General features: G+C 44.8%; 1 protein-coding gene across 1 annotated transcript; it reads left to right on the top strand.

The window, feature by feature from the left end:
* The first annotated feature begins 19,404 nt into the window (after window positions 1-19,404).
* NOBOX (NOBOX oogenesis homeobox) lies at window positions 19,405-23,758 on the top strand. Its single transcript, XM_047753509.1, has 7 exons — window positions 19,405-19,802; window positions 20,208-20,314; window positions 20,651-20,763; window positions 21,037-21,122; window positions 21,350-21,566; window positions 21,900-22,204; window positions 23,161-23,758. Exons 1-7 carry the CDS (start codon window positions 19,406-19,408, stop codon window positions 23,460-23,462), a joined length of 1,527 nt encoding a protein of 508 aa, XP_047609465.1. The 5' UTR covers window position 19,405; the 3' UTR covers window positions 23,463-23,758.
* Window positions 23,759-23,974: the final 216 nt, after the last annotated feature.

A 23,974-nucleotide genomic window follows, 5' to 3' on the forward strand; every position in this document is an offset into this window, starting at 1 on the left:
CAAGGTGCCCAGTTCTCCATCTTGTTTTACAGGATATGGAGGCATTTGCTAGTTGATAATCACACTAATTGCTCTGCCTCCTAGAACCCCCATACCATGACCATTTTCTCCTGTCATCAGAAAGAATGACAGACCACCAGCCTGGCTTGATGACTGTTAAATGTTTCAAGGTGTTCTAGCCCAGTCACAGAAAGTCTTTGCTATTTTTTTTTCTTTTTTATGGCTTCACCTATGGGATATGGAAGTTCCTGGGCTAGGGGTCAAATTGGAGCTGCAGCTAGAATCTCACCATGCTCATAGCAACACAGGATTTGAGCCGCATCTGCAACCTGTGCTGCAGCTTATGGCAATGCCTGATCTTTAACCAACTGAGTGAGGCCAGGGATTGAACCTGCATTCTCTCAGAGATAATGTTGGGTCCTTAATCCGGTAAGCCACAATGGGAACTCCTGGTCTTTATTATTTGAGTAAAATTAGGATTCTGTTTAGGCAATACAAGGCTCCCTATTTGGATGAGGGATAAAGAAAGACATATTTACTGGTTCCAGGCAACTGAGATGCTGGTTTTCTAATGTTCTCAAACCTAAAATCCCTTTGTAGTAGTGTTTGCCTGTTTGCTTTCCCCAAAGGAGCTCAATTCCAACACTAAGCATTTAGAATCTTGTAACAAAAAGGAATTCTATAATGAGGTTATATCTAAGTTATTAATGAAGAACATGAATAAAGGTCATCTTTTGTACATGCAAGTAGTACTTTGAGTATTGAAAGAAGGGAGTAATAAAAGAGGATAAACGTGGAAAGGAAAGGGAAAGAATGGGAAGGGCATGCTCAGAAAGAGACTAGGAGTCTAGGAGGGACACCTGGGGCATTCACATATATGGGGGTGCAGGTGGGTGGGAATTTGCAGGACAGGAAATACGTTGGCGATCCACTGATTATCAGGTAAAAACTAGGTTGGCCACTGTGGGAGCTGGTTTACATATATCATCTCATTTAAACTTCCCATTAACTAATATGAGATTGATAATGTTATCTCTGCTTCACATGAAAAAAATGAGATGTAGATGAATTTATGAAGCTAATAGGCATATAAATTGCAAAGCAAAACCAAGCCTTCCCTCCTCCAAAGTCCGAGTTCTTTTCTTCAGCATTTGATAAATGTTACTTGTTAAGAGTCCCAAAGGTATATGATCATTAATTTTCCCTACCAATATAAGGCTCATGCTGTACTCCTCTCAGCTAAATCAGTTGTTCTTCCAAAATTCTACATGGTATGAATCGCATTATCACATCTATAAAAGGAAATTTACCATTACAGCTACACATGCCTAGTAGAGATCAAAATTGAAAGCTGGGTTTCACCAACACTATTTCCAACCAGGAAAGCATCCACAAACTTTCAGTAGACAGACTATTATTTAAATCAAGCTGATAAAGGATTTAGAATTTTGAGTAACTGGAGATGTCAGATCATCATAGGATCACACTAATAGATGCTTTTCTGACCAGTGGATTTGTGTTAGCCAATCACATATAGACTTATGGAGTCATCCTGTTCCATTCAGAGAGGAAGTAGTTTTCAATCATTACTCTTGCATTACCACCAGGAAGTCCCTGTTCTAGCAGATAAAGCCCCCTGATCCCCACTTCCACCAAAAGTTAATTATTTAGTGAATTTCTTCAGTGTTGTGTCTTCCTTTGTCTGGCAAGCAAGTAAATAAACCCAGGATGTTTTCTTTCTTTATAGTGAGAGTGGGCTTTGTTTTATTTGGTGACACACCTGTTTACCCCGCCCCATCTTGATTATGGAAGTAGGCTTCCAAAATGTCTGCTCTTCTCTAAACTGTCAGCTTTCAAGAACAATTAAGAATCTTTAATTTCAAGAGAGTTGCTGTTGTAGCTCAGCAGAAACAAATCTGACTAGCATCCATAACGATGTGGGTTCGATCCCTGGCCTCCCTGGCCTTGCTCAGTGGGTTAAGGATCCGGCATTGCTGTGAGCTGTGGTGTAGGTGGCAGACATGGCTCAGATCTGTTGTTGCTGTGCCAGTGGGGTAGGCTACAGATCCAATTTGACCCCTAGCCTGGGAACCTCCATATGCTGCAGGTGTGGCCCTAAAAAGCAAAAAAAAAAAAAAAAAAGAATCAATTTCTAATATACATTATCCTGATTGCACATGTCCAAGGCAATTCAGGAGCTATCTCAGTCATAATTCTCTAAGATACTGGCCTTCTTCAATCTGGCCAGAAGCATCTTGATTTCAACATCTCTTAGAGCTGAAGCTGATGCTTTGAAAATGATTACATCAACTCCAAGGAACTCCCAAGGAGTAACTTTTCCTGCACTTATTTCTTATAGAAATCAGTCACAGAGCTGCACCATCTGTGAAAGACAGAGAAGAAACTATCAGCTCCGAACTGTTTTAATGGGATAATATCCTAGAAGGGAACCAGCACCTGCTCAGCATCCTTGCTAATAAACATAACATGGAACACCTGCTAGACGATGGCAGCTATTCAAGTCCAAGTCTTATTTTGATATTCTTACTTATAATTTCCAAGTTCTTCAAATATGCAAGCCAATACTATCTGCAGAAAGCAAGATTATACACTTTGACAGGATGTTCATTCATTAAGCAAACATTTGCCAAGAATCTACTACAGGCCATGTACCAGTCTAGGCTAAGGGATGAAAATGTGAATAAGAAGTAGAGGTTATTATCCTTAATGAAATTAGGAGACCTCAGTCAGGTGTAGAAGTCTAACTAAGGATCTCTATAAAGCTGTGTCCCAAGTGTGTGATAGAGGTATATCCTATGTGCTGTGGAGACAGAGGAGTAGCAACTAACACCGAGGTCTGAAACATTTAACAGAGGAACTGATAATTGAGTTGGGTCTTAAAGAAGAAGAAGAATTTGCCCAGATGGGGAAGAAGGTTTTCCTGGGTGGAGGGAAGGACATGTGCACTGAGGAACAAAAAGTTTGGATACAATTGGGATTTGGCAAATGGTTTTGATTTACTGAAAGTGGGTGGGGGTTGGAGTTGTCATGAAGTCAGCTTATAAAGGACAGAGAATGCTAAACTAAGCAGTTTGAACTTTATCTTGCAGGCAGAGAACTATAAAACTTTAATCAAAGAAATCAAAGAAGATGTAAAGAAATGGAAAGATATTCCATGTTCCTGGATTGGGAAAATCAATATTGTAAAAATGGCCATACTACCCAAAGCAATCTACAGATTCAATGCAATCCCTATCAAATTACCCATGACATTTTTCACAGAACTAGAACAAACAATCCAAACATTAATATGGAACCACAAAGACCCAGAATCGCCAAATGGGGGAATGTAAACTGGTACAGCCACTATGGAGAACAGTTTGGAGATACCTTAGAAATCTATCCATAGAACTTCCATATGACCCCACAATCCCACTCTTGGGCATCTATCCGGACAAAACTCTACTTAAAAGAGACACACGCACCCGCATGTTCATTGCAGCACTATTCACAATAGCCAGGACATGGAAACAACCCAAATGTCCATCGACAGATGATTGGATTCAGAAGAGGTGGTATATATACACAATGGAATACTACTCAGCCATAAAAAAGAATGACATAATGCCATTTGCAGCAACATGGATGGAGCTAGAGAATCTCATCCTGAGTGAAATGAGCCAGAAAGACAAAGACAAATACCATATGATATCACTCATAACTGGAATCTAATATCCAGCACAAATGAACATCTCCTCAGAAAAGAAAATCATGGACTTGGAGAAGAGACTTGTGGCTGCCTGATGGGAGGGGGAGGGAGTGGGAGGGATCGGGAGCTTGGGCTTATCAGACACAACTTGGAATAGATTTACAAGGAGATCCTGCTGAATAGCATTGAGAACTTTGTCTAGATACTCATGTTGCAACAGAACAAATGGTGGGGGGAAAATGTAATTGTAATGTATACATGTAAGGATAACTTGATCCCCTTGCTGTACAGTGGGAAAATAAAAAATAAAAAAAAAATAAGGCATAAAAATAGGAAAAGAGGAACCAAGGACAGATGCGATGAATAGAAAACAACAAGAGGATAGATTTCAGTATGATCTCCTCAAAACAATATATGTAAATGACACATTATAAGTGGTCTAAACACCTTAAACAATTAAGGCAAAAACTGAGTAAAAAAGCAAAATCCATGTATATGCTGTCTACAAGAAACTCCCTTTTTTTAATTTTTTTTGTCTTTTTTTTTTTGTTGTTGTTGTTGTTGTTGTTTTGTTGCTATTTCTTGGGCCGCTCCCGCAGCATATGGAGGTTCCCAGGCTAGGGGTTGAATCGGAGCTGTAGCCACCGGCCTACCCCAGAGCCATAGCAACGCGGGATCTGAGCTGCGTCTGCAACCTACACCACAGCTCACGGCAACGCCGGATTGTTAACCCACTGAGCAAGGGCAGGGACTGAACCCGCAACCTCATGGTTCCTAGTCGGATTCGTTAACCACTGCGCCACGACGGGAACTCCCCTTTCTTTAATTTTTAAATTTAATTTTATTGGCATAAAGTTGACTAATACAACTTACAATATTGTATTAGTTTCAGATGTACAGCAAAGTAAATCAGCCATACATATGAATATATCCATTCTTTTTTCCCATATATGTTATTAAAAACTGTTGTAATTGTTTGTAATTGAACAGATTTTCCTGTGCTAAACAGTAGGTTCTTGTTAATCATCTATTTTATACAGTAGTGTATATGTGTTTTTCCCACCCTCCCAATTCCTCCCTCCCCCCACGGTTTCACCTATGGTAACCATAAGATTGGTTTTGAAATCTATGGACCTAGAGATCATACTGAATGAAGTCAGTCAGAGAAAGACAGATATCATATGGTATTACTTATATGTGGAATTGAATAAAAATGATACAAAAGAACTTAAGAAAGACACTCACTAAATATAAAGTTGTTTGCACCCATTTCTAAAGACTGCACCTGCCCTAATGGGCTGAAGCTCTGGCTTCTCTGAAAAGCCATGGGCTCTGGTGAAAATGGACTATACTAAAGAGTCATACCAAGTCTCACTGTTCTTTACATCAAGCACTAAAACACCACATTTTATCCCCTCTGTTCTCCAAATGGCCAGCACTTTCAGGAAGCATTCCAACTTAATAGCTTCATCAAATCCTGTTATACACCAGGTGATGAATTACCATAAAGTGGAATTTGTGCCATGAATCTGATAATTCTTTTTTCTCTCCCTTCCAATGTAACCCCCCATATTTTTAGTTCATTCATTGGACAATTAACATGTATAAGCCAGCCACTATACTAGATCAGTTGTACACACAAGTATACCTTGATGAAATAAACCAGTGCACTATGAATACCCACAGAGCTTAAAGTATAGCATAGGAGACAGTCTATAAACAAAAACAATTATATGGTGTGTTAGGAGTCATAATAAAAGCAAAGAGAAAACACTAAGAGGCAAGTGTTAAGTAGATAATGTGGCTAAAGGACTCTTTATTGAGAAACAACATTTAAATCAAGACCTGAGTAGGAATCAGTCACAAGGACCACCAAGAGAGAGTTTCAAGGCAATGGACTAGCTTATGAAAATACCTTCAACAGAAGGACTTTTTACTTTTTTAAAAAAGTTTTATCGAAGTATAGTTAATTTACAAGGCTGTGATAAATTCCACTGTACAAAAAAGTGACCCAGGCATACATATACACATATCCATTCTGATTCTTTTCCCACATAGATGATCACAGAATACTGGGTAGGGTTCTCTGTCCTATACAGCAGGTCCCCTTTGGCCAATTGTTCCACATACTTCAGTGTGCATACGCCAATCACAAACCCCCAGTCCATCTCTCCCACCTGCCCAACTGTCCCCTTTGGTAACTAAGTTTTTCAAAGTCTGCAAATCTGTTTCTTTTCTGCAAATAAGTTCATTTGTATCCTATTTTTTTTAGAGTCCACATATAGGTGATATGTTCACTGTCTAACTTCACTTGGTGGGATAGTTTCTAGGTCCATCCATGTTTCTGCAAATGCTATTATTTCATTCCTTTTTATGGCTGAGTAATATTCTTTTTGTGTATATGTACTACTTCTCCTTTATCTATTCCTCTTTTGATGAACATTTAAGTTGTTTCCATGTCTTGACTATTGTAAGTAGTACTGCAGTGAACATTGTGGTGCATCTATCTTTTGGAATCATGGTTTTCTCTGGATAGATTCCCAAGAGTGGGACTGCTGGATCATATGATAGTTATATTTTTAATTTGTTGAGGAACCTCCATACTGCTTTCCATACTGGGTATACCAATGTATATTCCCACCATCAGTGTAAAAGGGCTCCTTTTTCTCCACACCCTTACCAGCATTTATTATTTGTAGACTTTTTAATGATGGCCATTTTGTCTGGTATAATATGGAACCTCATAGTATTGATTTGCCTTTCTCTAATAATTAGTGATGTTGAGCAACTTTTCATGAGTTTTTTTGGCCATCAATATGTCTTCTTTGGAGAAATGTCTATTTAGATTTAAGCCCATTTTTAAATTTTTTTATATTGAGCTGTAGGAGGTGTTTGTTTATTTTGGAGATTAATCCCTTGTCAGTTTCTTCATTTGCAAATATTTTATCCTATTCTGTGGGTTTTCTTTTTGTCTTGTTTACGGTTTCCTTTGCCACAGCAATCAGAGAAGAAAAAGAAATAAAAGGAATCCAAATTGGAAAAGAAGAAGTAAAGCTGTCACTGTTTGTAGATGACATGATTGTGTTCCTAGAAAATCCTAAAGATGCTACTAGAAAACTGTTAGAGCTCATCAATGAATTTGGTAAAGTTGCATAATATAAAATTAATACACAGAAATTGACTAAATTTCTATATGCTAACAATGAAAGATCAGAAAGAGAAATTAGGGAAATAATCCCATTTACCATAGTATTAGAAATAATAGCTGGAAAAAAACTACCTAAAGAGATAAAAGAACTGTACTCTGAAAACTATAAGATGCTAATGATAGAAATCAAAGATGACACAAACAGATGGAAAGATATACCATGCTCTTGGATTAGAAGAATCAATATTGTCAAAATGACTACACTACCCAAGGAAATCTACAGACTTGATGCACTATCAAATTATCAATTACATTTTTCACAGAAATAGAACAAAATTTTTCAAATTTATTTGTAAACACAAAAGACCCTGAATAGCCAACGCAATCCTGAGAAAGAAAAATGGAGCTGGAGGAATCAGGCTTCTTGACTTCAGACTATACTAAAATGCAACAGTCATCAAAACAGTGTGGTACAGGCACAAAAACAAACACAGATCAATGCAATAGGATAGGAAGCCCAGAAATAAATCTAAGCAACTATGGCCAATTAATCTATAACAAAAGAGGAAAGAATATACAATGTAGAAAAGACAGTCTCTTCAATAAGCGGTGCTGGGAAAACTGGACAGCTACATGCAAAAGAATGAAATTATAACATTCTCTAACACCATACACAAAAATAACTCAAAATGGATTAAAGACATATATTTAATACCAGATACTACAAATGTCTTAGAGGAAAACATAGGCTGAATATTCTTTGACATAAACCAGAGCAATATTTTCTCAGATCCACTTCCTAGAGTAATGACAATAAAAACAAAAATAAACAAATGGGACCCAATTAAACTAAAAGTTTTTGCACAGCAAAGAAAACCATAAACAAAACAAAATGAAGAACTTAATACATTTAAGATGCTTAAAGGACAAGAACAGTCACCTGTGATGAAGCAGAGGCAGTAAACTGGAGCCACATCCGGAAGAGCTAAGGTAAGATGTTTCCATTTTCCTATAAGTACAATGGAAATTCATTAAAGTGTATAAATAGAAGAGTGACATCTGTGACAATTTACATTTTAAGACTACCTCCCTTGCCAGCCTTTGGAGAATGGATTACCATGGGACAGGACTAGATACAGAGAGATGAGTTTAGGAAGCTGTCACTGAAAAGGAGGCAGGCGGGGAGAAGGTCTTGGACCAGAGTGGTGATGACAGAGAGGAGTTAAAGGATTTAAGATGTATTTTTGAAGTTTAACTAGCTGGAATATTTTGGAAGCCAATGTATAAACCGTTAGGGAGAGCACAAGGGTGAGTCCAATGGTGTGGCTGATACAAAGATGGGCAGAACTCTAAATGCTCCAAGTCTTGGGGCAGGAATCAGAAATTCAGTTGGAGAATATGGTTAAGTTTGAAAAGTCTGAAAGCCATTAAATCAGTTCTTGCCCTTGTTCATGAGCCCAAATAAACTGGGCCTTGGATCAGTACCTCTGAGGGCTCAGATGAGAAATTGTATCTCCTGACTAAAGAAGATGGATCTCATAATGTCTGGTGTATCTCTCATTCCAAACATGGCTTTCCATTTTTGGTTTTGATTTGTGGTTACCCTATTTTTTAAGTATGTTAACCCCTTCCTATAGCTGCTTGCTTTAGCCTGATAGTCATAGAGGCTCAAACGCTTTATTTATTTATTTATTTATTTATTTATTTATTTAGTCCTTTTTTTGCCATTTCTTGGGCCGCTCCCGCGGCATATGGAGGTTCCCAGGCTAGGGGTTGAATTGGAGCTGTAGCCACTGGCCTACGCCAGAGCCACAGCAACGCGGGATCCGAGCCGCGTCTGCAACCTACATCACAGCTCATGGCAACGCCGGATCGTTAACCCACTGAGCAAGGGCAGGGACCGAACCCGCAACCTCATGGTTCCTAGTCGGATTCGTTAACCACTGCGCCACGACGGGAACTCCAAATGCATTATTTAAAAAAAGAAAAAAGAATCTATATTCTCTTACTTTCCTTCTCCACATTCTACGGTTTTGATGTCCTTTTTTTAACATCTTCATGTTTGTCCTTTTGCTATTCCTTGTGCTGATCATCACTTTTACAGTAGGGTTTTTTTGTTGTTGTTGTTATTGTTTTCCTCTTTCAGATCTGTATGCTGGCTTTTTTAAGTGATTGTTTTCCAGTTGTGGTTTCCTCCATCCTATTTCTTCTTACTTCTCTTTTAATTAAAGAAGCCCTTTCAGTATTTCTTTTAGAATGGATTTAGTATTGCTGTACTCTTTTAGCTTTTGTTGGAGAAATTCTTTATTTCCCCTTCTATTTTAAATGATATTCTTGCTGGACAGAGTATTCTAGGCTGCACATTTTTTCCTTTCAGGATTTTAAATTTATCTTTCCACTCCCTTCTGGCCTGTAGTGTTTCTGTAGAGAAATTAGCTGATAGCCAAATTAACCTTTCCACAGAAAAGAAAATCATGGACTTGGAGAACAGACTTGTGGTTGCCAAGGGGGAGAGGGAGAGAGTGGGATGGATTGGGAATTTGGGGTTAATAGATGCAAACCATTGCTTTTGGAATGGATAAGCAATGAAATCCTGCTGTATAGCACTGGGAACTATATCTAGTCACTTATGATGGAGCATGATAATGTGAAAAAAAAGAAAGTATACATGTGTGTGTGACTGGGTCACCCTGCTGTACAATAGAAAATTTACAGAACACTGTAAACCAACTATAATGAAAAAATAAAAATCATTATATAAAAAAATAGGCTTTCCACATCTCTGTTACTTTTTCTCCTTCTCCTTGGGACTGCCCTAAAGGAGAGCCTGGCTGAACTCCAGTTGGCCAAGTTAAAGCCCATATTCCCTCGCATCAGCTTAATGTAGCAACCTGGTTATATGATAGAGACAATCAGAAAACTTTCTGCAAGCTGAAGACTAGGTCTAGCAGCCTATCCAATTCTATTGCTTCCTGGCCTTTTCAACAGACTGCATGACAGGTTTTGCTGTCCTAATTATTTCTTGGGTAATCAATCTAGTCTTCTGTCATTTCATCTCCCTGCCTTACTACATGCATGCCCAATATTTCACCATCCCCACCTGCATGCAGAGGAAGTTGTCATGAGCTTCTAAGCTACAACAGTAATCTTGCCTGTGATTGACATCAAGCAGAAAGAGACTTTTATTTATCTAATTTTTTTTAAGGGCCATACCTGTGGTATATGGAAGTTCCCAGGCCAGGGGTTGAATTGAATCTGCAGCTGCTGGCCTATGCCACAGCAATGCTGGATCCAAGCTGCATCTGTGATCTACACCACAGCCCAAGGCAATGCCAGATCCTTAACTCACTGAGTGGGGCCAGGGATCGAACCCGTATCCTAATGGATACTAGTTCAGTGCATAACCTGCTAAGCCATGACGGGAACACCAGAAGGAGTTTTTAAAGACAAGGACACATCATCTTCTATTTCAAAGACCTGGAATTGTCACTCTTATGTTACTGGACCTAAAATTTTTGTGCTCCAAAGCACAGAGGAGCCTGCTGACCATGACACGACCCACCTTTCACACTAGTCACAGGACCTGTAGGGTACCTGGGTCTCAGGAAACCAGAAAGACTTCAAAGCTCAGGAAGACAGGAGTCCATGTCCTGACAGCAGCAACAGAATAGTGAGGACCACACTCTGGCCAGAAGCCAGAGCTCTCTTCCCACACAGTGAGGGCTCTCAGCAGAGCACTTCCTCCTGGGAGCCACAGCCATACACCTGAACACCACAAAGATCTGTCAAGCCACTGGCAGAGGCATAGCCCCAGGATAGCAAAGGAAGGAAAACATTTTCTCTCATAAGAGCTGCCCTACTGGCCTGATCCCTCCTTGATAAAACACTTTAACTGTATGCTTGCCAGCCTGGCTGTCTATTTCTGTGCAATGAGCAACTCTGTGGCTCCTCGTGGGTTTGGGACTATACAAAAACAAAGGCCAGGTCAATCACCAACTGGAAAAGATTTTTTTTCTTTTCTTTTCTTTTTCTTTCTTTTTTTTTCTTTTTTCTTTTCTTTTTTTTTTTTTGTCTTTTTGCCTTTTCTAGGGCCACTTCCTGGGGCATATGGAGGTTCCCAGGTTAGGGGTCGAATCGGAGCTGTAGCTGCTGGCCTACACCAGAGCCACAGCAATGCAGGATCCAAGCCGCATCTGTAACCTACACCACAGCTCATGGCAACAGCGGATCCCTAACCCACCGAGCAAGGCCAGGGATCGAACCCTCAACCTCATGGTTCCTAGACGGATTTGTTAACCACTGCTCCACGACGGGAACTCCAAGAGACTTTTTTAGAAAGTCTGTAATGGGGGGAAAAAAGAATTGGAAGGTTTATTTTACATTTGCTTTTTAATTAAAAAAAAAAAAAAGGAGAGCTTCAAAGTAAAACTTTTTGCCAACAAGTGGAGAATAGTTAAATTACAGTATGGCCATGTGCTAAATTTTGAACATGGAGATAATAAAGGAGTGTGCTTTTTACAGTACATGGGGAAGGGGAAAGATGCTCAAAATTATATATGGAATATAATTATAATCAGGCAGAAACAATATAAAAAAGATTGTAATGGCAAAAATACTATGAGGAAGTGCACCAAACTGTCACTTGATGGAAAACTGTATTTTTTCTTTTCTAATCATTCTGTATGTATCAACAGCTTCCAGATAACTACGCATTCCTATTGGTAAATATGCATTGCTATTATAACAGGCATAGTTATTTTACTTTTAAAACAGTCTAGATATAAATTCCTGTTGTGGCACAGTGGAAATGAATCTGACTAGTAACTATGAGGTTGCGGTTTGATCGCTGGCCTCACTCAGTGGGTTAAGGATATGGCATTGCCATGAGCTGTGGTGTAGGTCACAGATGTGGCTCAGATCTGGCGTTGTTATGGCTGTGGTGTAGACTGGCAGCTGCAGCTCTGATTTAACTTCTAGCCTGGGAACTTCCACTTCCATATGCCACGGGTGCAGCCCTAAAAAGCAAAAAAAAAAAAAAAAGTATCAACTGGAAAACAAGGTTTAAAATGACAATAAATACATACTTATATAAAAAATTCCTCTACTTGCCTTTCTACAGCCCTGTTAAAGAAATAGATACAAGTGAAATCTAAAAGTTTTAAAATTATTATCAACAAAAGGTTAGGTGTGCTACTCTATACAAAATATCATTTCAGTGAATTAAATTTAACTGAGTTCAGGGAACTGAACTTGTGATTGCAACACTGGGATTAATAAATATATATGTGTGTATGTGTGTATATATGTATATTACTTTTTATTTTGGATAATTATAAGTATATATAATTACACTTTTTTATTTTTAGATAATTGTATATGCTTTTTATTTTTAGATGTTGTAGTTTCACATGAAGTGGTAAGAAACAATACAGAGACCCTATTTACCCTTCCCCGATAGTAACATCTGGCACAACTACAGTATAATATCACATGAAGAGGAGTTCCCATTGTGGCTCAGTGGTTAATGAGCCTGACTAGCATCCACGAGGATGTAGGTTCGATCCCCGACCTCACTCAGTCCATTAAGGATCCAGCGTTGCGTGAGCTGTGGAGTAGGTCACAGACACGGCTTGGATCCCGAGTTGCTGTGGCTGTGGTATAGACCAGTGGCTGTGGCTCTGATTGGACCCCTAGCCTGGGAACCTCCACATGCCGCGGGAGTGGCCCTAAAAAGACAAAAAAAAAAATCACACCAAGAAACTGACATTGGTACAACCCACAGATCTTACTACATTTCACCTGTTTTATACACACTTATTTGTCTGTATATGTATATACAATTGACCCTTGAACAATGCAGAGATTAGGGGTGCCAGACCTAATCGAAACCCTAATTGAAACTCCACGTTTAACTTACCGTGGGCCTCTGTATCCGTGGTTCTTCCCAATCTGAGGTTCCAAATCTGCAGATTCAACCAACTATGGATTGTGTAGTTCTACAGAATTTATTAAAAAAAACAAACAAACAAACAAAAAACCTGCATAAAGGCAGACTCATGCAGTTCAAGCCTGTATTGTTCAAGGGTCAACTTTATCTAGTTCTATGCAATTTTATCCCATGTTGACATGCAGGGTCAAGCCCAGCAGGGCCAAGATTCAGAACAGTTCCATCACAGTTGCTCCCTGGCACAGATGTACCCACCTTCCTCTCTCCCTCCCCTGCTCTCCAACTGCTGGCAATGATCAATTTTTGGTCAATGAATGATTATTGTTCCTATGTGCAAACCCCTATGCCAAGCACGGGAGGATCTTGATGCAAATATAAATGAAATAAACAGGAAAGCCTAGTGGTTAAGAGTATGGGTGGGAATCAGACTAACTGGGTTCAGATCTTCGGTGTGCCACTTACCAGCTCTGTGACCTTCAGCGAAACACTTAAGCTTTCCATGTCAGTTTCTTCTTCCATAAAATGGGGGTATTTGTAGAGCAAACAGAAAGTGCCTGGTGTGAACAGATGTTTGTTAACAGACAGGAACTAGCGATCCCATGGAGCACACACAAAGCTCTCATCAGGTCAGCCCATGTTAAGTGATGGAATATCAACATAAACAGCACAGCAGGAGGACACAGGAAGGAGCCGTTCATGCTGACGGTGGGAAGCTAAGATACAGGCTTCTCAGGAAATAGTCAGGTTGGGTTTTGAAGTATGAGTAGGACTCTGACAGAAATAACAGGGAAGGGACAATGTTTCATGCCTTAAAAAAGGATGTGATCTGTGGCCCTGAGGCAGGAGAAGGCAGAGGCCATTCTGAGAGAGGACTACAATGTTAGAACAAGAGGAGACTGTGAAGAGACAGCACAAAGGTGTGTAGGGGTGGAAGAGAGAAAGGAGGAGGAGAAGCGGCCACAGATGACCTCTGAGGGAAGGTCCGGGCAGGTTTTAAGTGGGTCATGAGTTCTACGGCTTTGAAATCCTGGAGGAGACCAGAATAGAACAGCAAGTCTGCCTCCAAAACATAGGAGCATCAGGAAGGGATTAGAATGGAAGGAAAAGTACTTTGTAAATTACAAAACACAAGCAATGGTGATTTATTACTACCATGCAGGATTAAAACTAACAGCCTCAACCCCATGGCTTATATAGATTTGCTATTCTTGTTATACACATAAAATCTTGAGTCAGGGGCAAGGGGATTAGAAGTGACCAGGCACACTCAGGCCAGAACCTGTTTTCTCCCCACCAGGCAGTTGCTGCTTTAGCCAGATGTTCTCAATGTCAGTTAGCAACTTCGAACCAGCCTGTCCTGGGGTTCCCAAAGGCAGCTCGGCAAATACTCTGGCAACTTGCACTGTCCCCCGGTTGTTGGCACCCTCAGTTTGGTCGTGGTGAGCCTGCAGCATTTATATGATCACCTGGCCATTTGCCTTCCTTTAGGCTCAGGATGCCCTGGCCACTGACCCTATGACCACCTCTGGCCTCCGTTTGCCTGGGACCCTTCTGAACCTCCTGGTCGTTTCCCAGGGCCCTTATACCCATGTTTCCTGAGACTGTGATCTCCCTACCCAGGGCTTATTCCATTTTCTGCCTTTCACCATCGTATTCTTGCCTCTGATGCCAGAATTTCCAATGACCTGTTGCCACCTACACCCATGGCCTGGGATGTTTCTACTTTGAAAAATTCTTTTCAACCAATAGCCTTCTGCCAGTTATTTTTCTCACAGAGAAAGAGGGATGAAGGACAAAGAATGTTTATTTCACTTGCTTAAACTAACTGTATGGCTAACTACATAGACTGGGGAGAAAAAAGATGAATTATATTCTTTAGTAGCATCAGACCTATTCCTTTTTGTTGTCTTTCTCTTATCCATGAGAACAAGATGTTGAAATAAGTGGTCTTGCTAATAGGATGAAGATAGTGGTTTATAATTTGGCTCTGAAAACTAAGGAAACCCCTAACCCCCAAGTAAAAAAAACCCATCCCTTTAAATAAGGTGGAGAGTACGAACATGCCTGAACATAATGAAGGTAACATGTAAAAAACAAGACTTAGAAATAAACATTCCCATGGGTAACCCTACAACAGTATTTTTTGTCTTCCCACTAAAGAGCAGTCTCCTTTCCCTGCCTCCTCCCCTTGAAGGTGATCTGAGAAAGATACAACTCTTCACCAGCATATATCGAAAATACAACCCCCTCTCAACAAAACACATCAAGACACTCTCCAGAGCCTTCTTAGACCAAATTCACTCGCAGCCATCAATCAAATTTTGATGTAAATAAACACGCAAAACTATATCATTTTTGAAAGGCCACAATGCAGCAAGGCATGAGTATCAGGACAGATGGAGGAAAAGAAAGAGAGTAAGGCTGGATGGGGAGACGGGGAGAGAAAGACTTCAAGTTTCCTAATGTTATAACCCAAGCCCAACATATTCATTTATTTATATATTAAGAAAATGCCAACAGGGTTAATTCCTAAAGTCTCAGAGCAAACACTTTTCTGCAATTAGACCCTGTATCTTCAGAGTTTTGTGGAAAGGTGGTGTCCAGTCTATGAGTGATTGAATCTCTGCTCTTCTGACCTTCACCCAGACAGAGGGCAACCAGACAGTGAGAGGAGATACAACATAAATGATGGCAGAGAAGGATGATTTATTCTTAATATAATGAGATAAGATAATCTATTAATAAATTAATTGTGCCCTCTTCTCACTGCAGAAGACACCTCAGTAAAGGACAAAAGGTCATTTCCTTCCCCCACCATTCACTTCCCCACTCCTGTCCCCAGGAGGATTTTAGTTAACTTTGTTTTTGAAGATCTAAGAGCGTCCCAAACTCTAATGTGAATAAAAATCACCTGAAGGGCTTGTTAACAATTTCTGGATGCCTCTCTGGACCTATCAATTAAGATTTCTGAGAAAGGGGCCTGGAAGCCACGGTTTTAACAAATTCCCTAAGAACTTCTCTGATCCATGGGGTTTTAGAAATACTCCTTGAAAAACACCAAGCCAAAAGAAACAATAAAATTGGACTACTTTTTACTGGTGTGGGAGCAGGTGAGCTGAGACTTCAGAGGAAAGGATGAGGTCTCGGAAGGCTCCTCTCCCAGGGAGCTTGGTTTTTTGTCACACAGGCAGGCAGGGGCTCCTGTAGGGTTTAAGCAAGGCTGTGACACAGTATGCCTGCCTCTCCCTTAACCTTCAGTTCATGGCCCAGATGTCACCCTTGCCAAGAAGGCCTTTCCTGCCCTTCCCCCAAGACGAGCCCAGCCGAGGTTCCTGCTCCACTGTGCATCCTTCTAACTCACTACTAACCTGCTAGTATCGACACTGTCCATTTATTGTGTCATTGTTCTAACCCCCTCGCGCCCTAAGCTTCTGCGAGCAAGGAAGAGACGTGGGCACAGTGCCTGGCAGACAGTAGGTGTCCTAGTGTTTAAGCGAGCAGACTACTGTATTCCATTTACAACCATATCACCACCAAATGGTGATTTTTTTACACAGAGTGATTTCACTGACCCCCCCATTCCTTACTCATGAGGCCTAGAATGCTTCATTTCTAGCTGAAAACCAGGCCCTATTTCTAAATCCCTCATCTATCAGAGGATATTAGTCTTACAGGATTCAGAAAGAAGCATCAGATACTTGAAATTTTGATCATGTTGTCACAGAGTTAACTCGTTTATATTCTTATGTTTCAGAAAAAACTAAGCTCTCCTGACTCTCACGTGTGGAGACCAAGCTCCTTAAAGGAATTTAAGGCACAGGAAAACGCACTTATAGCACGAAAGCATGTGGTGTCCAGGGTGTTTTAAATCCTAAAAGCAAAACACCTGGATTCTGCTCTGGGTTTCCACCTTCCCACCTCCAGGGCCAAGCACCTGTTCCAATCTGGGCAGCACCTCTCACTCAAGGGCAGATGGAAGAGGCCATGGAAATTTTAAATTCTGAAAAATTTTATAAAGAAGACAAGAAACATTCCTTAAACTGGGAGTCATAAAGATCATGCCCTTGAGATCTCCTTTATGAGACAAACCCCTTCACTCTCAGTGAATAAAAGTTATATCAAGCGGATGGAAGCATAATGACACAACTTTGACCAGCTTTGCCTTCTCCCGGCTTACCCTTGGCCTCCTGCACTCCTGCAACTGTGTCCATCCAAGAGGTATTGACTTCACCCAGTAGTCTGGGTTCTTCCAGTTTGTCCCCCAGGAGAGCTCTGTGGTCTGAGGACCTTCCAGTCAGCAAGGCGTCTTGGGGGCTCATTAATCCTGAGGCTTGGAGAAATCTCAAGAGCAGCTGGGTGAGGGGCAACCCTTACTCAAGGTCTGGGGCTTCCCAACTAAGCGGCTCCCAAAGTCCCCCCTCTCACAGTTCACCTGGAAGGGCTGTTTCCAAGGCCGCCACCGAGCCCATTTCCAAGTCCTGGCGGGCCTAGACGGTCCCTAGCGTTTAAGGGCGCGCCTCCAGGGCCCCGAGCCACGCAGGCCCGCTCTCGCCAACGCCCCCCCCCCCCGTGCGTGCAGCTCCCACCCACCCGGGGAGGGGCTGCCTACTCCACCCGCACCTGCCCCGGCTCCTCGGGCGCGGGGGTGGGAGGAGGTGCAGCCCCCAGGGCCTCACAGCCGGCAGCTGCCCCACGCACTGCCCCCCCACCCCCCCGCCGAGTGGGCCTCGCGGGCTCCTCACACCTGCCTGCGCTCCAGGCTTCATTAGGCGGCCGGGTGCAGCCAGGCGGCCGCGGGCGCTGGAGTCCAGGCCATGGAGCCCACCGGGGAGCCACAGGGTGAGTTTGCAGGGGAACGGAGGGCAGGGGCCTGGCAGCAGGCCTCAGGCTACTCTAGAGCTGGGGCAGGCCGGGACACGGGGCGCTGGAGGGGGTGGGGGGCCAGGGAGGCTGCCATACCAGTGCCCTCCATCGTTGGGGCTCGAATCTCTCTACAAGTGGAGAAGGAACGCAGAGCGGTGATTCTTCTGCTCTGAGTTCCCACACCCACCACCCTTCTGACCAGCGCCTGTCATCCTGATACGTTGCACTTATTTAGCACCTACTGTGTACAAGTTTTGCTAGGCCACAGGGGCTCCTAAAATGCTGTAAAACCACTCTGTCCCTCCTTCCCCACTTCACCATCCAGCCTCCTGGCTGCCCCATGCCCTGGAGGCCTCCAAACCCTCTTCCCCAGCTTGTACCCTAGGAAACAGTCTGAAAAAGTACCTTAGCCCATGACCTACATTTTTCTTTACACATCCTTAGAAAGTCATTCCTTAAGAAATTCTGTCTCTTGCAATTTTCATTTCAAAATACTTGCTCTTGGTAGTGAGCATCCATTTAAAAAATTCCAGTTTAGTTAGAAATGATAAAGCAGCTCTTGGGTTGAGAGGGTTCTGGAGGTTATGTGTAAGTTGGGAGGGGAACGGGGGAGGGGTTGGCAACCCTGGGAAGGACTCTGACTAGTGATGAAGAGCACTGCGCTGTGTGATCTTGGGCAAATTCTCATCATATTTCATCTGTTTGAACGAGATATTCATATGCCTTCCTCCCAGGGATTAAATGCATACTGGACATTTAAGGTACTTAGCACAATGCCTGGGACATGGTAAACTCCTGCTGAATCAGTCATAGCTCAGGGAAGAACAGACAGGCTTGGAGGATGATAGACAGGAACTTTCAGGGCCAGCCAGGTCACTCTTCCTTACCTGTAAAAGGAGGGCTGACCTAGGCCCCAGGCCCCTGAATGAGGTTCTGCTTTGCAGGGGCGGGGATGGGGGTGTGCATGAAGGTGAGGAAGCTGGGCGAGGACAGAGTGAGTTCTGTGGGAGGTGAGGGTGGACATTCATGTTAGCTCCTTTGATGTCCTTGCCCAGCCTCCTGGAGACTATCCAGTCCCGCTCTGTCCCAGTTTAAGCACCAATGCCTGTGTCTGCAGCAGGAACAAGCTCCAGTCTGAGAAGCAGCAGAGTCTCAATCATTTCTCTCTCTCTTCCCAGTCCACAATTTGTCCCCTAGAAACACCTGAATAGATGCCTGTCCCTCAAACTCACACGCCAGGTGTCTGGGAGAAAATGGGGAACTCCCGGGGAACAAGTATCCCCAAATTAGGATTGCTTGCCTAGGTGTGCGAGCTCAGGCCCTCTCATAGTTATACCTATTTGCTTTCACATTTCAAAGCTGTGGGGTTGTGTGATTTGATCCTCACACAAGCCTGAGATTGGAAGGTAAGCCTGGAATCATTACCACAGTTGATAAGGTATACAAATTAATGCTTAAGATGAAACAGAGGAGGTGTTTAATGCTTAAGGTGCAGAGGAGGAAGCAGCATGTGCTCGTAGTCCAGGCTTTTCCTGGACTAAGGAAGAGTGGGCGCTGACTCTCCACAGGCCAGGAGGGTGGAGGCAAGCCCCCGGCGGCCAGGCTGGAGGAGGAGGAGGAACTGCAGCGGAGCTCAACACCTCCAACACCTCCAGTGGGGCAGAAAGCCCCGGGTGAGGACGAGCCCCTCTCCTGCATGATCTCCGGAGAGAAGAAGCCATCAGAGGCCTCTGGAGAAATGGCTGGCCCTGATGTGGGGAGAGCCTCCCAGGCCTCCTGCTCAGGGGTGGCCCACAAAGACAGAGCCCTGGCCCCACCTAGAGCTCGGCCTCAGGGGGAAAGATGTCCCCTCCCTGTGAGAAAGGGGAAGCTGGGGAAGAGGCCCTACTCTCCAGCCCCTGGCAAGCAGAAAAAGCCTAATGCTGCAGGTCTGGCCTCCACGGCATCTCCCAACATCCCTGATGCAGCTCGTGACACGTACAACCCAGTGCCTTGTGGGTCAGGCTGGGGGTCCTGCCACCTGGCTGACCTCCTTAGCACGTTGACCCAGAAAAACCAAAACACAGATCAGAAGACGAGGTCCCCAGAGGCCATCTGCCAAGGTCGGAAAAAGACTCGAACCCTATACCGCTCTGGTAAGTCCCTGAAGGTGAGAGGAAACCCAAGGGATCTGGTGTCACCTCTGCGTCAGCAGAGCATGTGGCCCTGAGAGGTAGGCCTGTGGTTAGTTTGTACATTCCCTTGGCTGGATCCTCTCTTGACCTCTGCAGGGCCATGACCTCTGACCGTCAGAGAAAAGGCTAGGTTTTCCCCTCAGAACATGAAATTGGGCCCCAGTTAGAAGGGGCAGAAAAGTAAACATTACGTCACTCCCTGCCACAAAGCCTGAGAGAGCAAGCCCCAGCCCAGTGGGAAACTCAGTTGCAAGGCTATGGGAAGGCTCTTGGGTTGGGGTCAGTGGTCCCATCTGGAAGGCATCTGTCCTTCTCCTCTGCTGCCATATCACTGGTGTTCATCCTCAAGCCAGCGTTTTCTTCCAGACCAGCTGGAGGAGCTAGAAAGGTTCTTCCAAGAAGACCACTATCCGGACAGCGAAAAGCGCCGGGAGATCGCCCAGACAGTGAATGTCGCCCCCCAACGCATCATGGTAAAGGGGGCTGGCTGGCTGGTCTTGGGGTGGAGGAGCACCCACGTGCCAGAACTCTGTGAGAGCCGAGCAAGTACTCAGCACTTCCTGAACAGGGTTGGAGTTTGGCCTCAGACGGGGCTGTGTTCTTGCCTGTTTTCACATTGCCGCGACCTTAGAATGTTTGAAGAGGAAAGTACCTCAGAGGCCACCTAGATGAATCTTTCCACACCAACCTGACAGAGACAAACATGGAAGCAGAGTGGTGCAGGGACCTCCTACCATCAAGATCCACGTGGGGCTGAGCCTCAGGCTCTCCCTTGTTTCTTAAGTTCTTTGAGTGTCTCTACTCTACAGGTGTGGTTCCAGAATCGCCGGGCAAAGTGGCGAAAAGTGGAGAAAATGAATGGGAAGGAGAACAAGGACACTCCTGCAGGCGCTGAGCCTTCCCCCACCAGCAACCAGAGCAGGTAAGAATTTCTCCTCTTCCTGGCCCACGCGTCCTCAGGTAGGAGGTAGGGTCTATGTTTGGACCCTGGGGTCTAGAAGGAGAAAGTGTTGGAAGGCTGGGCATAGGGGGTTGTTGGCTAACCTTTAGAGGGATTTGGCTAGATGGAGTTGGAAGTTGGGAAGTTGCCAGTGCCTTCCTTGGAGGGAGGCAGAGTTTGGCAATCTAGGTCTCTTTCCCCCCCCACCCCCGCCTCCTGCGCTGAAGCTACAGTCTTCATTCTGTCTTCCTCCAGCTCTGCAGCTGAGCCACCACCTGCTGTGCCCACGGACCCCGAGCCTGAGATCTTCCCCCAGGAGCCCCCTCTGGATCCCCTGCTGGGTGAGCTGACTGCTTCCAGAGAAGGGTTGTCTGGTGACGGTGGCAGGAACACAGTGAAGTCTAAAGGGTCTTTCTTGATAGACATGGGGTAGCCAGGGCTCTCCACTGTTTTGTTTGGTGGGGCCTCTTCAGGGGGACCTGTGCATGGCGCAATTTGACCACCCGGCGTTGCCAAGCCTGCCCCCCATTTGCTTACTCTTAACCTCCACTTTGACTTCTGTTCCTAGAGCCCCCCATGCTGCTGACCTCTGACCAGGCTCTGGCCCCAAGCCAACAGAGAGTGGCAGTGACCCCACCGCTCTTCAGCCCCCCACCTGTCCGAAGGGCCAACCTTTCTTTTTCCCTTGGCTCTGACCAAACTCCCCAGCAGATGCCTCTTCTGCTGGATACTCCAGGCAGTGACAGCAGCCACAAGGACGGCCTTTGTGGATCCTGGGGGACAAGGTACGGCACCTAAGGGGAGTGGTACCTGAGTTATCATGGGAGAGGGGTAGGAAAAAAGAGAGAGGGAGATTGAGAAGGTAACAGAGAAGCAAGGAGTGGTAAATGTAATGAGGATTAAAAAGATAAATGGATCGGGGAAGGATCCAGGCTATTACAGCAGTAGAGCAGGAATCGGGGTGGGGAGCTAGAGTAGGAAAAGGAAGGGAGGAGGCAGTGTAGGCCTGGGGCCTTGGAGATGGGGCGGGGCGGTGGCAGGGGACACCTGCTGGGTGGTGGGAATGGGGCAGCCGTCAAGCCTCGTGAAATCACAAAATACTTCTCTGTCTCCCGCAGCATCATGCCACCACCCACCTGCTCTTACTCAGAAGACCTGGAACCCCAGGATTATCAACCCAGCAACCAGCCAGGGCCATTCCCCTTCCCCCACGCTCCACAGACCCAGCTTTTCCAACCTCCCCAGCCCCAGTTTCCATACCTACAACCTTTCCCCTTCCACATGCCCAGCTCATTGATGCCTCTGCTACCGGAGGACCCTCTCTTTGCATTGTCCTTTGGCAGCAATGGGAACACAGCCCGGAGCTATTTCCCAGGCCCTCCGCAGGGGCAGTTCCTGCTGCAGCCACCTGCTGGCAACATGGGTGAGTTGTGGCTAGAAGAAAAGGTGCCCATGGTGACTGGGGAAGCGAGAAGGGAGAGGCCTCAGCTGCAGGGCAGGGCCCAGGATGGGGGCGTTCCTTGCGTTCCATTGTCTTTTTTTTTTTTTGTCTTTTTGCCTTTTCTGGGGCCACTCCCATGGTATATGGAGGTTCCAAGGCTAGGGGTCTAATCTAATCAGAGCTGTAGCTGCCGGCCTATGCCAGAGCCACAGCAATGTGGGATCCAAGCCGCGTCTGCAACGTACACCACAGCTCACAGCAACGCCAGATCCTTAACCCACTGAGCAAGGCCAGGGATCAAACCCGCAACCTCATGGTTCCTAGTCGGATTCGTTAACCACTGCGCCACGATGGGAACTCCTCCATTGTCTTTAATGAAGCTTTTCTTCCCCAAGTTTCTTGGAGACTGCCTAGCAGAGTAGCAATCAGCAAGAGAGATGTGAGTGAGGAAAAGCCAAGTGTGCAGTCCAGCCCTGCAGTCACCAGCACTCCTGAGTATCCTGGACTCTGAAATGGAAATAATATTCCCATAGTTAGATGGTTTGGTGAGGATTAGGAATGACGTGAGTGAAATACTTGGCCCAGCATAGATGGCAGCTAATATGAGTACCTGATGGGCCACCTGGATACTTGAAATTGTGGAAGCAACTATCTTTTGAAGACTTAAGTTCCAGTACAAAGAGAGGAAAGATGCTGGTTCCCGGTGCCCTTCTGCCTGCATGAGAGGCACTCGGCCTGACTCACTCTCCACTTTGTGTCACTGTTACCAAACCACAGGACCCCGAGTCAGGAGCATGCCTGGTCCTGAGGGGAGATGCTCTGGGGTCCTAACTTGTATTTCTGTGGAGCAGGGAGGGGCCTCTGTCACAGAACCTGTTGTACCTGTGGTTAATACCTTTCATCCTACTTCACCTAAGCAGTGCCCTTTGACCCCACAGGTACAGTCCCCTGGAATGACCCCTGCTTGCCAGACCTGCCCTTCCCTGGTCCTTTCTGTCCACAAGCTCTGGGGTCCCCCCCAGGAATTGAAGACTACTTCCCGGATCTGTTTGCTGCCCCGTATGCTCAGGCTTTGGGCAGGCAGCCTTCGCCAGGCCTCGCCCGGCTGCCTGAAGGGGCCAGGCCTGGAGCAGGGCCTCTACTCAGTAAGGCCCAAGAGGAGCCACCAACCTCCTCTGCAGAGCTGCCCTCAGCACCTGAGGAGGGCCGAGAGGAAGACCAGAGCAGCCACGGCCCCTAGTCCTGGGGCAGAGTAGAGAAGAGGCTGCCCTGCCACAAAGGAATGGCAGTTGAAGTGCTAGAAAAGACTGGACTCTATTGATGGGGGCAGAAGTCAGACGTCCCCCCCGCCGCCCTTGGTGGGCTCATCTTGCTGAACATTGATTTGAGAAGGAAGAAGGCTGACCCTCCCTTTTTCCCCTAAACCTCTGCACGGTATTAGCTCTGAATGTTGTATCAGTTTATGTTATTTTCCTCGCTACACAAATGAGCCAGAGTGTCCATTGTAAGCAGTAAACTAAACTAGTCTACTCCTAAGTCTCTCTCTGTCATTACGTGTCTCCTCACTCATGCCCGTGAAGAGTTCCGTGTCCTTCACTGCCTCCCATGCAGGTAACCAGACATGGATGTCGTCCTAGGCGTCCAGGTGAGGTCCTCATGGGCATGGTCACAGGGGCCTGGCATCCTTCCTGGGCCTGGGCTCCTGCTGGATGAGCCATTGGGCACCTTGGGCCTTGTCTTCAGTCCTGCCTT

Source organism: Phacochoerus africanus, chromosome 11, assembly GCF_016906955.1.
Source record: "Phacochoerus africanus isolate WHEZ1 chromosome 11, ROS_Pafr_v1, whole genome shotgun sequence".
Classification (NCBI taxonomy): domain Eukaryota; kingdom Metazoa; phylum Chordata; class Mammalia; order Artiodactyla; family Suidae; genus Phacochoerus; species Phacochoerus africanus.

Coding starts and splice junctions, on each gene's coding strand:
- NOBOX (XM_047753509.1), top strand. CDS start 19,406: ATGGCTGGCCCTGATGTGGGGAGAGCCTCCCAGGCCTCCTGCTCAGGG. Junction 19,803..20,207: donor TCGAACCCTATACCGCTCTG/GTAAGTCCCTGA, acceptor GTTTTCTTCCAG/ACCAGCTGGAGGAGCTAGAA. Junction 21,123..21,349: donor CCCTCTGGATCCCCTGCTGG/GTGAGCTGACTG, acceptor TTCTGTTCCTAG/AGCCCCCCATGCTGCTGACC.